At 41.9% G+C, this 14,685-nt stretch overlaps 1 protein-coding gene across 5 annotated transcripts in view; it reads right to left on the bottom strand.

Moving 5' to 3' along the window:
- AFF1 (ALF transcription elongation factor 1) overlaps window positions 1-14,685 on the bottom strand; it is a 201,017-nt gene that overhangs the window by 79,014 nt on the left and 107,318 nt on the right. For all 5 annotated transcript variants that reach the window (XM_072810039.1, XM_072810037.1, XM_072810038.1 and 2 more), the window contains 2 exons: window positions 12,248-12,368; window positions 10,932-11,852 (listed from right to left, as the gene is read on the bottom strand). In XM_072810039.1, the coding sequence (XP_072666140.1) occupies window positions 10,932-11,852; window positions 12,248-12,368 (1,042 nt within the window). The remainder of the gene's footprint in view (window positions 1-10,931; window positions 11,853-12,247; window positions 12,369-14,685) is intronic.

Genomic DNA, 14,685 nt, shown 5'->3' with positions numbered 1-14,685 from the left:
TTCACAGAAACCATGTTTTGTGATAGAAAGAATACTGGAGGGGTGCCTGGGTGGTTCAGTCAGTTGAGCATCTGCTTTCAGCTCACTCAGGTCATGATCCCGGGGATCCTGGGATCAGGCCTGGTATAGGGCTCCCTGCTCAGCAGGGAGTCTGCTTCTCCCTCTGCCCCTCCCTGCCTTGTGCTCACATGTGTGAGCCCCTTCTCTCTCATATAAATAGAATCGTGGGCAGCCCCGGTGGCGCAGCGGTTTAGCGCCGCCTGCAGCCCAGGGCGTGATCTGGAGACCCTGGATGGAGTCCCACGTCAGGCTCTCTGCATGGAGCCTGCTTCTCCCTCTGCCTGTGTCTCTGCCTCTCTCTCTCTCTCTCTCTCTGCATCTCTATGAATAAATAAATAAAATCTAAATAAATAAATAAATAAATAAATAAATAAATAAATAAATAAATAAATAAATAAAATCTTAAAAAAAAAAAAAGTACTGAAACTAGAAGCTAAGGGTCCTGGTTTCATGCCCCCAGCTCTGCCACTCAGGAGCTTAATTAAACCATTAAACTTCTTAAGACACTCCGTTCCATGGCTTGTAAGATAGTGATTTGTGCCAATGGCCCAAACTCACAAGGTTGCTGTGACAACTGAGAGAAACAAATAAGCAAGGGCTTTGGAATTAAAACGGGGTGCGGTGGGGTGGCAGTAAAATATTCTCAAGGGCCTAAGTTTTTATAAAGGGAAACACTGATACCAGGAATTGCCAAGCTATGGGAATCTGCCTTACAGGAGTTGAGTGCCCCCTATTCTCTCAGGCAGGATTGGACAGTGGTACCCTCACCTCACAAACCAGTTAAAATGTTCTTGATAACCCCACCCCTAATCATATGTTGTTTTTCGCTAGGCTCTTCATTGGTTTATTTTTAATACCTGTACATCAAATTTTTAGGGCTTTCTTCACCTAGCACCTACCTGGGAATTCCTGATCCCTTTGATCTGATTCCACCTCCATTTTTTTTTAAAGGTTTTATTTATTTATTCATGAGAGACAGAAAGAGAGAGGCAGAGACACAGGCAGAGGGAGAGGCAGGCCTCCAGTGGGGAACCCAATGCAGGACTCGATCCAGGGACTCAGGATCATGCCCTGAGCCAAACGCAGACGCTCAACCACTAAGCCACCCAGGTGTCCCGATCCCACCCACATTTCTAAAGCCTATGCCAATAAACAAGACTGTGTTCAGAGTCTTTCTACCTTCCCAACAACACCAACTCCTCATTCTGATATCCCTCTGTCTAAATTCTAACTTTTTCCAGTTCAAATTTTAACTCTAATTGCTCCTACTACCACCCATTGAGCTCTTATGTACCAAGTGCTGCTCCAAGCATTTCTTGTGGACTACCCTCTCTCAATCTAGTAGCCCCACTGTACAGGTAAATAAACTAACAACATGGCAAGGTCAAGTTCCTTGACCAAGGTCTCAGAATTGTAACCCTGTGCTGTCTGCCTTCAAGCCAAAGTAATTTCTCCTTTTTATTAAGCATTGGTTCTTGGATAAATTACTCAATAAGGAACTAAAGAATTTCACAAACTGTCCCCATTCTCACCATGAGGGCTCATCCCCCACCCCACCCCGCCCCGCTCCCCCCACCATTGCTCTGCCCTGCCTCTATCCAACCTCTCTTGATAGGCTCTTCACTGTGTCTTCCCTCAGTGTTTTCTTCTCTCCCAAATACTTTGGCTTAGAATGCACTTTTGCCAATACCCAAAACCCAAAGTGCTACAAAAGTCAACGCTCAAAGAATGTACGGTTTTCAGGAAATCTGAACAGCATGGAATGCTTTCTTTAATTCACACAGCTCAATTCAAAGCTTCAAATTCTGGCCTAATATATGTTTTCAGAGTCCTATTTGTACACTGGAACAACAACAAAAAAACCAACCCTAAGGTGATTTTCCTAAGGGACAGGGCTAGAAATAGGACCTCTAATTACTTAAATGCTGAGGCCCTTAGATTAAAACATTAAACCTCAAAACCCTTCAGCCAAAGGATTAAGGAGATTAGAGTGGGCTTGACAAATTACCACAGGGTTAGGGGGAAAAAATGCAGACAGAAAGTAGGCCAAGCTTAAAGAGGGAATGAAATGAAGTTCAAGAGAAAACTAATGGTGTGTGTGGACTCTGTACCTCTGGGGGGAGGGGAGGCTGTCAACCTAGTGATTTCAACAATTAAAGAAAACAATATCAATATAAAAATAGCGACTTATAAACTTCTCAGAAAATGTGAACATGGAGCAAAGTTAACCTCAGAAAATAACAATTTTCAAATAGATCTTGGCAACTGAAGAGGAGAAATACAAGGCCAAAAAATAAACTTGTTATGATAACAGGAACCAGGATTCTCTCTTAAAAGGAATTCTGCTTAAATAACTCATTAGTATTGGTCACTCCCATCAAAACAACCAAAATCAAAACTACTAACTCGGTCATCAACAGATTCCCCCTTGGAATATTTGGTTTTCTGTCCCTGAAGATTATCAGTTGGCTCAAAATAAATCACAATTAATCTAGACAAGAGCTAAAATGACTCTAGTGGCTATGTGAGAGCCTGGGAGAGCGTGCGACCTGGAAAGATTCTAAAGAGTTGAATGTCTACATTTTGGCAAAGGCACAACATGAGGGACCCAGGGGGGATCCAATAACTCTCCACAAACATCTCAAGTGTGAAAACAACAAGGAGGAACAGGAATTTCTTATCCTGGTACCAAATGTACTTCTGGCATTTTGAGAAGAAACAGAACATAAAACGTACAAGGAAAACAAGTCCAATTAATACCACCCAAAAATATTTTCAAGGTTCAATTGTAGGATTTCTTCTTGGGCTACTTTATGTAATTCCATTATTCATACCAACTCATTTCTAGCGATTTTAGAGGGGATTCAGTAATATCTTGCCTCTATCACTTAGAATGTTGCCTTCGGAATTTAAAGTGTTTCTTCGGACTCAAAAAATTACCAGGATCAGGAAATTAAAGGAGCAGTTTCTACTCAGCTGCAGTTCGTGAAACTGAAATCTGATTTTTCACCAGAATTCTCCAGTTTGTAAATATCGGCTCAAAGGAAACAAAAACAACCAAAACATACACAAATACATACACACTTGAACGCAGGCACATTAGACAGGCAAAACAAAATAGCCCACAGGCCCCGTCTAGCACTCAGGCTGCCAGTTTGTAAGATTCTGCTCTAAAATTTCTATCACTTGCTACTATTTTTCACTTTTATATTTAGGTATTTCAGGGCTCTAAAATTCAGCCAGCCTCTAAGCAGATACAAGTTAGTTACTATACAATATTTCTCCCAGATTCGGAGTATTCCACTCTAGACACCCAGCATCATTAGGGAGTTGTGTACACAGATAACCTTTCTGCTCTGTTACCATTTTCTTAATATTTAAGTAGAGCAGGTCTGCCAAGTTAACTGAGTGCTAGCTCCCAGAATCTAATTTAATTTGCTCAAAAAGTTACTGTAATAAAAATGCTTTTAGAAAACTGAAGCAAGCTAGATAAGATTGTATCAAAATCTTACTCCCTACCACCACCACCCCCAAAAAAAGAGAAAAGAATTTTACTTCCCCCACAAGCCTGAAAATGTTGGGGACACAAGAAAGGAAACAGGAGCAGTGGGACAAGAAAGGAGTGTCTGTAGTCTTTGGAATCTTACTCCCTTGTTTCTTCCCTGAGGCTACTCTCATTTCCTTCTCAGGACAGAAAGTCCCATCAATTCCCAGTGATCCTTTTGCCTGAGGCTCACTTGGGAGATATTGGGACCAGTAGGAGGAAAACAGTCCTTTAACTCCGTGGGGTCTATTTTTGGCTCCTGTGGGGCAGTTTTCATTGCCAGGCTCTAGAACAAACCTCATGAAAAATCACAGATATAGATGTATGAGCCTACCTGTGTACCTGCTGAATCAATCTCCCAGGCTGGGGACCAGGAATTTTAATTTTTTACAACTTGTATCTTTAGCAGGCTTCCCCAGGTGATTCTGATGTGCTGCCAAGTTTCAGAAATGCAAAACTCCCCTTTGATCTACACTACCGAGCTCATAACCCAAGAGTACTTGTAACAGTCTCTGTACATCACTGGGCATTAGCCAGAGGCATATGCTGTTCCCTCTTCCTGAAATATTTATGCTGCCTAACTCCTAGCACATCTGCTACAGTCTCAATGTTTATGTAACCCTCAAATTCATGCTGAAATCCTAAATTCATGTTGAAACCCCAAAACTGATGACAGTTAGAGAAGGGGCCTTTGGGAGATGCTTAAGGGCAGAGCCCTCACAAATGGGATTAGTGCCTTATAAAAGAAGTTTCAGAGAGATTCCTGCCCCCTCTCACCAAGTGAGGATACAGTAAGAAGACACCAACTAAAACTAGAAAGAAGGTCCTCTCAAGAATGTGATCCTACTAGCGCCTCGATCTTGGACTTCCAGACTCCAGAGCTGTGAGAAATAAATTTCTGTTGTTCATAAGCCACCCAGTCTGTGGTATTTTGTTCATAGCAGCCCAAACAGATTAAGACAACCCCTCACTTCCATCACTTTTACTCTATTCAGGTCTTGCTTGAATTCTCTGAGCTCCTTCATTCTCTAAGCCACAGTTCCCCTTCATCCGTCTTGTAATGGTTTGTGGGTTCCTTCCTTTACAGCACTTGCCAAAGTTCTTACAAGTGTTCTGAGTGGTTATTTAAAGATTTTATTTTTTTTTAATTCTTATTTATTTATGATAGTCACAGAGAGAGAGAGAGAGAGAGGCAGAGACATAGGCAGAGGGAGAAGCAGGCTCCATGCACCGGGAGCCCGACGTGGGATTCGATCCCGGGTCTCCAGGATCGCGCCCTGGGCCAAAGGCAGGGGCCAAACCGCTGCGCCACCCAGAGATCCCTGAGTGGTTATTTAAATGCCAGTTCCTAACTAGATAGTCAAGGTCCAAGAGGATCGAAATGACCTGTTTTGCCAACCTTTTTTTTTTTTTAAGATTTTATTTATTTATTCATGAGAGGCAGAGACACAGGCAGAGGGAGAAGCAGGTTCCATGCAGGGAGCCCAAGGTGGGACTCGATCCCAGGGTCTCCAGGATCACACCCCAGGTTGAAGGCGGCGCTAAACCATTAAGCCACCAGGGCTGCCCATGTTTTGCCAACCATTGTAACCCCGTCCCCAGCATAAGGCCTGGCACAACGTAGGTGCTCTAGATATTTTAGTTACAAGTCACAAAATTGATGGTGTATATGGAAGAGAGTGAGATTAACTCCACTGAGTTCTGCATTAGCAAGATACATACCACCAACATACCAGAAGTGAACGGCCTAAAGGGTGAGATCATTTCATAATAAGCAAGTTGTTCTTTTCAAGGTTTAAAATAAGAGAACTAAATTGGAAGTAGGAAAGACCATTTGTGGGGCACCTGGGTGGCTCAGTTGGTTGAGCATCTGCCTTTGGCTCAGGTTGTGATCCCAGAGTCCTGGATGGAGGACTTCTCCTGTGTCTCTGCCTCGCTCTCTGGGTCTCTCATGAACAAATAAATAAAATCTTCAAATAAACAAATAAGGAAAGACCATTCGCACATATGAATGCAAAGTGAATCACTATTACACACAGTTTTCCACTGTGGATTAATTCACACGGTTAGGCTGGCAGTTTAGTGAAAATGGAAAGTTCAATTTAAGACTTGCCATGTGTCAAGGTGGTCCAACAATGAACTTGCAGCTTCAGGTGACACCCAAGTTTTGGAAATTAGGTGACAGAAATCATTCCTCACTAGTGCCATAAGAGGCCACAAGGAAATCAGAGACCATCAGGACTCAAAATCAGATTCATCTGGAGGGGTGTGGCATGGGACCACATAAGGACATCGAAGCAGTAGCAAATTTAAACCACTCGTAAATTCTGCTAGATGCCAGGAGTTATTTTGAGTGAATTAAGATAACTGTACCATTTACATGTATACTTCAAACTCTAAAAAATGGAAACCTATCATTTCTACTACTTTATAAGCAGATTCTCAAGTTCCCAGGATGGTCTTCCACTTTTTTATTTATTTTATTTTTTGGTCTTCCACTTTTATTTCTGAAGATCCAGCTCATCCTCATTTTTCCCACCTGCTGCCCCTTGCCACAGGTTAAGCTGAGCCAGGAAGGGCTTGATTCAGGCACTTTTCAGGCAGACTAGTCCCAAAAGCTTTAAATGCCGACTATATGCAAACACAGTCCAAACTTATCATTACTAGTCTTAACATTTCTCTGAGCTGCTCTGCTACTTATGACTGCCAATTTGTCGCACTGACCTGGACAACCAAATCCCTACCAGTTTTTTGCCAAAAACATCAGGAATTTGTCCAGTCCGCACCAGTCCACTTCTATTATCCTATTCCAAGCCATCAATCATTTATCAACCCCTAACTGGTCTCCCTGCTTCCACCCTTGCCTCTCAAGCCATTTTCCACCCAGAAGCTAAAATGATTTTTATTTTCCAAAAAAGAGAAAGATCTATCACTACTCAAGATCTTCCAGCAGTCTCCAATTGTACTTAACAAGCAGAAGCAGAAAGATCATAGAACTGAGAGTTCGAGCTCTGGTTTTGCTACTAACTATAAATCTTAGCAAAATTATGTGACTTCACCCTCCTAGGCCATACTTGCAAAATGAACGGGCTGTTTAGCTTTAAAAGTCTAATATTCTAAATCCAGTATGCAATTTTATTTTATTTTTTAAAAGATTTATTTATTCATGAGAGACAGAGAGAGAGACAGAGAGAGAGAGAGGCAAAGACACAGGCAGAGGGAGAAGCAGGCTCCACACAGGGAGCCTGATGTGGGACTTGATCCCGGGACTCCAGGATCACGCCCTGGGCCGAAGGCAGGCACTAAACCGCTGAGCCACCCAGGGATCCCCAGTATGCAATTTTAAATGCCCATCTTGGCTTATTCTATTTCTCTGTTTCAATAAAACATCTATTTCATAAATCCTATACCCATCCTGAGGTCTATGCTCAGCAACACAACATAGAGATGCCCTGGTTTTTCTCTCACTTTCATTTGATATCTTCAGGCAGACAAGAGGGATAGGAGCAACTGGGTGGCTCAGTTGGTTGAGTGTCTGACTCTTGATCTCAGCTCAGGTGGTCTTGATCCCTGGGTCATGAGCTCAAGCCCCATGTTGGGACCCACGATGGACATGGAGGCTACTTTAAAGAAAGAAAAGAGGAGCGTCTGGTGGCTGAGTCAGTTAAGCATCTGCCTTTGGCTTAGGTCATGATCCCAGGGTCCTGGGACTGAGCCTGGAATCAGCTTCTTGCTAGGCAGGGAGTCTGCTTCTCCTTCTCCCTCTGCCCCGCCCCCACCATCACTTGGGCTCTGTCTCAAATAAATGAAACTTTTTTTTTTTTAAAGAGGGATAGAGAGGAATCTCAGCCTTCCACTTGGGCAAGTCCATCTGATGTGGCAACTCTACAGCTGGAAGGTATCCACATAAGATCACCAAGTCCTGGCTGTACCCCTCAGATGGGTCATTTCAAGCTGCTAGACATCTTCCAGTTGACACAAAACTAAAACTGACATGCCCACAGAAAAACCAAGTGCAGATTTTTGTGAGACAGGCCTCTATGTGGTCAGAATATTGACCTCTTGATGATTTTTTTCCCTGTAGGATTTTAGCAAAGACTAAGTTTTAACTGTGAGAATGACTTATTCCAGAAAAGAATATCATTTTTTATGGAGAACCAACTAAAATATACAAACCACGTTCCACAAAATGAAAGGACAGTGTGGTGTAAGGAATTCACATGTACGTGGCTTGAAAATGAAGGAGGCAGGCAGACAAGAGGATTTTCCCAGTTTGGTTCGTTTTTTAAAATACTATTTCATGGAAGCCATGGGGAAGGGGTTGGCGGTGAAGAAACAAGCCACAAAACCCTCACACTCAGAAAACCAGGAAAAAAACCTCCTCTTACTTGCCTTAGGGCAAATTAAGCAAATAAAGGAAAACCACTTAGTTACTCCCACTCCCCTTCTCTCAGGGCTACCAAGAGCCAACTTCCTCTATCGCCATGCTCTATCCTTCTGTCTCAATGTCACAAACAGCCCAAGATATTGCTAATATTCTGGTTCGATATTTAGTTTACCTGCTTTGGGATTAATACCTGCTTTTTCCAACCCCCACTCTAGGCTTTCCTTTGATTCATCAGAATACTAAAATTTGAGATTTTAATCCAACCTACAGTTTAAACAAACAAACAAAAATATTTAATGCCCATTTTCTCAGGTGTGTGAACAGAAAATGAATGTTAAAATCTGTGAAATGTGAGATTAGTTAAAAGAGTTAAACAGATCCAAAACCCAGCCAGAGAGCACCAATATCCCTGCTTCCCAGATTCATTCCCCCTTTACCCCAAGACCTTAGCTCTGAATTCCCTCTTCACAGTGGTTGTTGCCCGGCACCCTCCATCTGCCCAGGGACTCCAAGGCAGTTGGCACCACAGCTGCCACTAGCGTGAGAATCCTGAAGAGAAACTAGACAGAGCTATCCTATTAAAATGAATGCTCACTGCAAACACAGGCCAAAGACAAAATACTTACATCTACTCAAACTGTTGATAGCAGATGACCCTGTGCCAGAAAACCCCATTCTTCAATCACCAAACCTATGGAGGATTTTGTGCATTTCAAATATCCACTCAGAAAATATTCAAGAACCATCACATGGTCCTATGTTTGAAATACACATTAAATCTGAGGAGCTCTTAGGCCTTAGAGAAATCTCAGCTTGGCTTATCTCTTTTTTTCCACCAAGAAAGCAGTAAGTTAGCCAGGACCCTCTCCCCTGGACGGTCAACTGGAAATCCCATTGGTTGAATGTACCTAGGTCCCCAGCTTTAAGACTGCTGGCCGGCAGTTTGAAACTTTCTCTAGGCACCAAGTAGTAGATAGTCTGGACTCAATTGTTCTCTAATTGTTTCCTGTGTGGAGGCTGACCTATATACTAGACTGTCATCTCGCCTAGGGCAAGGACCAATACTTGCTTGGCATCCTGCCCTGCGCTTAAGCATATGGTCATGCATTTGGTATACAATGCAAATATCTGATTTGTCTTAAAATTTGTTTAAAAGCAATTTTTAGTTGCTTTTTAATTTTTTTAATTAAGAAAATATGTTTGGGACGCCTGAGTGGCTCAGCAGTTAAGCAACTGCCTTCGGCTCAGGGCGTAATCCTGGAGTCCCAAAACAGTCTGCTTCGGGCTCCCTGCAGGGAGCCTGCTTCTCCCTCTTACCTGTGTCTCTCTCTCTCTCCGTGTCTCTCATGAATAAATAAATAAAATCTTAGAAAAGAAAGAAAGAAAATGTTTAAATTTCTCCCTTATGTTTTTTAAACTCGGAAAACTGAACATACCTCATTTGATAAACAAAGCAAAGAAAATCCCACTAAGTTCTTCACTGTACAAATTATAAGGCAGGCTGATGACTGGCCATTATGAAAGGGGATCTCATTTCATTCCATTGGGCTCTAATTTGCTGCCTACCATTCCTCCCAGCACAGCACAGAAAATGTTTAATAAGTATTTCATTACAGTGAAATCTTCATAACTTAAGAGGTTAAAGGCAGAATTCTGCTATCTTGGTCATTTCTACCACTTGTTTTCCTCTCTCTTTCCCATTTTTCCTCAGCCTCTAATCAAGTCACATTCTGAAGACATTCAGACTCACTACAGCTCAAGAGCTGACTGTGGACAGAGCTATAACCTCTTCTAAACCAAAAACTGACACCTCGGAGGAATAGATTTTCCTCCTTCAAGATAAGGGTTATCTTTAAGCTAAGCATCCAGGAGTCTCCCTTGGTTTTGTTTTTAAGCCTTAAGGAATTTTACCTTCTAGCACTATGTAAGAGGACTGATATCTGGGTACACACAAAAGCCTCCGGGTGATGGATATGCAAATTAGAATGTTTATACAATAGATGTAACTAAACCAAGGACATTACCTTAGCAGATAGGCTTTCAGACAAATTCACTTCAAACATTTCACTTTGCACTACTAATCTGAATTTTGGTGTAACTGTTGCTAATTTAGAATTTCAGTGATAAGATGTGTGCTCTGATTCTCTTCATTCAAACACAATGCTGCCATTTACCAAAGGAGAAGAAAAAGGAATTTTTTTTGTTGTTTAAAAAGATCAAGTATTTTGGTTACTTGAAAAAGCCATGAATAACATTCTGTATTGTATATTTGACTCACTCTCCAATAAGACATCATCACACCCCCAGTCTTCATTCTTAGGTGATAAAGAAAGAAAAAAATACTAGAACAGAACTTTAGCTTCAGATTTTCTTGTAATTTACTGGGAACAAACCATTGGAAATGCTTTGCCTTCAATATTTTAACTTTTTTTTTTTTTTTTTTTTTTTTTTTTACGGTTTGGATCTCAGAAAAACTGAGGCTGAGGAAGTATTAACCACCACCACTCCTTTCTTTTTTTTCCTCTAGAATGTTAAAATAAGTCAGTACTCCCCCAAACATACAAGTAAAAGCAAACAAACAAAAGCAATGACAGCTCAAAACCTTCCTGAAACTTTCTCATGATAAATATGACTGGGTTGTGGGTTATACAGGTGTATACATTTTTCAAAACACAGCAAAATGTACTCATGATCTCTGTATTTCACAGTATATAAATTATGGCTCAATGTTTTTTAAAAATACCTTCCTGAAAATCATATTTCACTGTCATCAATAATTCATCTCAGACCTGAGTTCTTTGTGGGTCAACAAAATCCTAAAGCCAAAAAGGAGTCTCATAACCCAAAAGCCATTGATACCCATGCCCCCAAGTCACCAGAAACTTCCATCTTGAATTCCCCTTCACACTGAAATTGCCCCAGATATGAAATTCCACTCACCTCACCCGACTGAGATGGCATCTTCAGTTTGGTGAGCTTGGCTTTGGCAGGCACTTTTAAGTCTGTTTTTTCAAAGGTCTGTTGCCGGTAGTCCTCCGGCAGTGGTTTCAGTTCAGGTGACTCACTAGGAGCCTGATCTTGACCGTCCATGGGCCGGACGTAAGCCGTGGGCTTCTGCTGCATCGCAACAGTTTTTGAGGGGAGGGAAGGTGGGGGGAAAGTCTGAGAAGGTGGCTGGGGAGGGGCCACCCCAAGGCCGGCAACTGCCACTAAATTGTCTTGAGGGGTCTCTTTATCATGGACCTTTGCTACTAGGTCTTTGGGAGATTTGGCTGGGCAATAGCCTTTACTATTACTGTTACTGCTGTGAATCTTGCTGCTTCCTTGTGTCCGGGGAAGAGCTTGCTGGTTGGAATGTACAGATGACAGGGGGGGCACTGGGGAAGGCAAGGAGAGTAAGGGAGAAAGCTCCCTCTCAGGAGCAGAGTCTGTCACCAAAGCACAGCGGTCTCCATCAGCTCTGCGGTCACCTTTTTTGTGATGACCAGAGCCGCACACCTCCTGACCAAGGCGATCTTGGGTTGGGTGCTGGCTGTCTGGTGGGCCATAGCTTTTGACATGAGGATTTGACATTGGTTCCATTCTTGGCTGTGCCATCTTTGGGTTCTGGCTTACGTTACCAACAGGAAGTGGTCCGGAGGCAGGAGTATTAACAGGCTGGTGGTGGGCACTCGTGTGGAAGGAGTGGGATGGAATGCTGCTCCCCTTTTCAGGAAATAAAGGATATCTTGGCTTTCCCAACCTATTTTCAGAGGCATCCAAGCGATGAGGGTGGGACTTGCTGCTAAAGAACTCCTTCACTTCTTCATAGTTTCCCAACATGTTCTGTATTCGACTGGATAGCTCATCACCTTTTTCTGTCTGGAAAAGAAAAATATAGCAGAGTTAGATACTGGAAAAAAAAAATCTAAGGAAAATCATCATTTAATAAATGTTGTTACATAATACTATTTAAAGAAAAAAAATCCACTTCTATTTAATGTATAACATAAAATGTAACATGCAGTTTAAACTCAATTATCCTGTTGAGAAGCCCACCCTGGACAAATATTACTAAAGACAGGAGACTAACATTACAAAGGAAGACCACAAACTGGTAATTTGAATGGCAAAGTACAGAGAATTTTCACTCTTTTTTCAAAGACAATCTAAGATAAGTGGTCTTATTTTCATATTTGTGACCCCTGTTCAAACTCACTTTCTATTACAGAGTGAAATATGGTGATAAATCAGGCTTTCTAGTATTCACTGAATACCTTGTAGGGCTCTCCAAAAAGGGGGATCTTTTCAGAAAATGCCTCTTTCTCTTGGTGAGCTTCCTGGTTGCGTCTTTCCTTCTCTCTAATTCGAAGCAGGTTCCGGTCTTCATTGTACAAGCTGTTTCAGATGCCACAAAGGAACAAAAACAATAAAATTTATCAGCGTCCAAGTTTCGTTTTGCATGTGTACATGTGTGAGGGAGGCCAGGAGAGGTCAACAAGAAGTGATAACAAAGGAAATGTTTCAAAGAAAGCGTAAGTCCCCCAAACCACTCCTGGATTGAGGCTGTGACCCTCTGGCCTTAAGTCCTGGCTCCAGAAACCTAAGCAGTCACTCTGGAATACTGCCCTTCGTGGCTCAGGACTGACTCCAAACTGAACAGTCTTTTATAGGCAGTCGTGGAAGAGCGACAAGATTAGCGTTATTTTTACTTTCAGCTTGCAAAATATGGGGTAGAGATAGAAGCTTTTCATCTGAAGGAGTCAGCAGGATGTGAACTTTAATAAGGCTGTTTTCCTGGATCACTATTATACATTTTGGAAGATTAAAATCAAAAGGTTTATTTCATAATTAAAAGATTACCAAGCACCCAAAACAGCATTTACTTCATTCTCTGCCTATTCTACCGGGAGTGTCTTGGCATGTTAAACCCCAAAAGATAATTTTAATTCTCATTTCAAATGTAAAGGATGGGAAAATCCATTTTTTTTTTTTTTTAAATATTCATGAGAGACACAGAGCAAGAGAGAGGCAGAGACACAGGCAGAAGGAGAAGCAGGCTCCATGCAGGGAGCCCGATGTGGGACTCAATCCTAGGACTCCAGGATCACGCCCTGGGCCGAAGGCAGGTGCTAAACCACTGAGCCACCCAGGGATCCCCAGGAAAATCCAATTTTAGATGTCAGCTTTACCTACCGAGAAGTCTGATAATCTGATTGCCCTACTTAAACCACATAAAAATATATCCTAAATCATCAGCCCTGGCACTAAAAGGGTTAAAAATGCATTCACTGACAGACAAATGGCAGAAGGAAACCAACAAGAGTGCAGTTTTAGCTAGCATGTAATCCCAAAGTAGGCTGGCCACAGGTCAGCAACACAGGCCACACTCTCCCGACACTCATATGTGATATATAAGAATAATGATAGTAAGAACTATAAACTGACTTTTGTCCTCATACATGTATTTCTAGGGGAGCTACTGAATCCTTTCCCCCATCATTATGTGAATAAATAAGTAGGAAAAAATTAAACTGTCTTGCCAAGGTCACATGCACACCTTCACAAATTATAGTGCTGATCTCAGACACCCCTTTTCCTGGCCTCTCTGCTCTCATGACTTGTCTTATTTTCTCCAACAAGAGCCTACTTACTGTTCTCCCTGCTTCCCCAACATCTTGTCTCTCTAAACTAGCCTTCTCATAGAAAGAAATCCAACCTAAAGCTCTGGTTCCCATGCCACTACCCACATTTTAAAATAACAAGCATTTGATAGCTCTTTGCTGCTGCAGAATTAACTCTAAATCCTTGCTATGGCATTAAAATTCTCCCAATAATCTAGTACAAATCTACTCTAGATATCACCCTACTGTTTCCCTGTAGACCTGCCTCATGCATTCTCCTTGACAGTCATGTCTACTTCCCAAACATAACCTTTAAAAGCAGCCTCTTGCTCTAATCTCATCTCTAGAACTCTGAATGATAATCAATTCTCCCAGGACCATTTCACACATGGAATATGATTCACCCACAAACCACCTGTATATTCTGGGCATTCCAGACTATTCCTTGCTCCTCACTGGTATCCTGGACCTTGATGCTTTCATTCTAATCAAACAAATTTCCTCTGCTTCTCTCTCAACCTCACACCCTTATCCCCGATTTTCAGCTACCAGCAAATCTCTAGGGTGGTTCCAATGTTACCCAATCTAAAGGCTTCCTTAAATTCACCAAGCATGTGCTAATATAACACAATGAGTGCTTCTCTCTCCTCCTCCCCTTTCCCCCTAGAATGTGAGCTCCATCAAAATAAAACCTCTCACTTCTCTCTCTCTTGATGCTAATGCACGGTACTTTACATAGAAACTAACCATTACTTTGTTTTGTTTTGTTTTTAAGATTTTATTTATTTATTCATGAGAGACACAGAGAGAGGCAGAGACACAGGCAGAGGGAGAAGCAGGCTCCATGCAGGGAGCCTGACATGGGACTCTTTCCCTGGACTCCAGGATCATGCCCTGGGCTGAAGGTAGGCACTAAACTGCTGAGCCACCCAGGGATCCCTAACCATTAGTTTTAAATTAAAAAACAGCCACTATGTTTATAATGTATTTTTAAAGACTTACATATAAATTTTTAAAGATTAACTCCGGAAGACATATGCAAAAACAATTTTTTAAAAATAGCCATCTATAAAGTTATTTTCTGCTTTTAC

This window comes from Canis lupus, chromosome 33 (assembly GCF_048164855.1).
Source record: "Canis lupus baileyi chromosome 33, mCanLup2.hap1, whole genome shotgun sequence".
NCBI classification, from domain to species: Eukaryota; Metazoa; Chordata; class Mammalia; order Carnivora; family Canidae; genus Canis; species Canis lupus.
The sequence above is the reverse complement of the archived record's forward strand: the minus strand, read 5'-3'. Positions and strand labels throughout refer to the sequence as shown.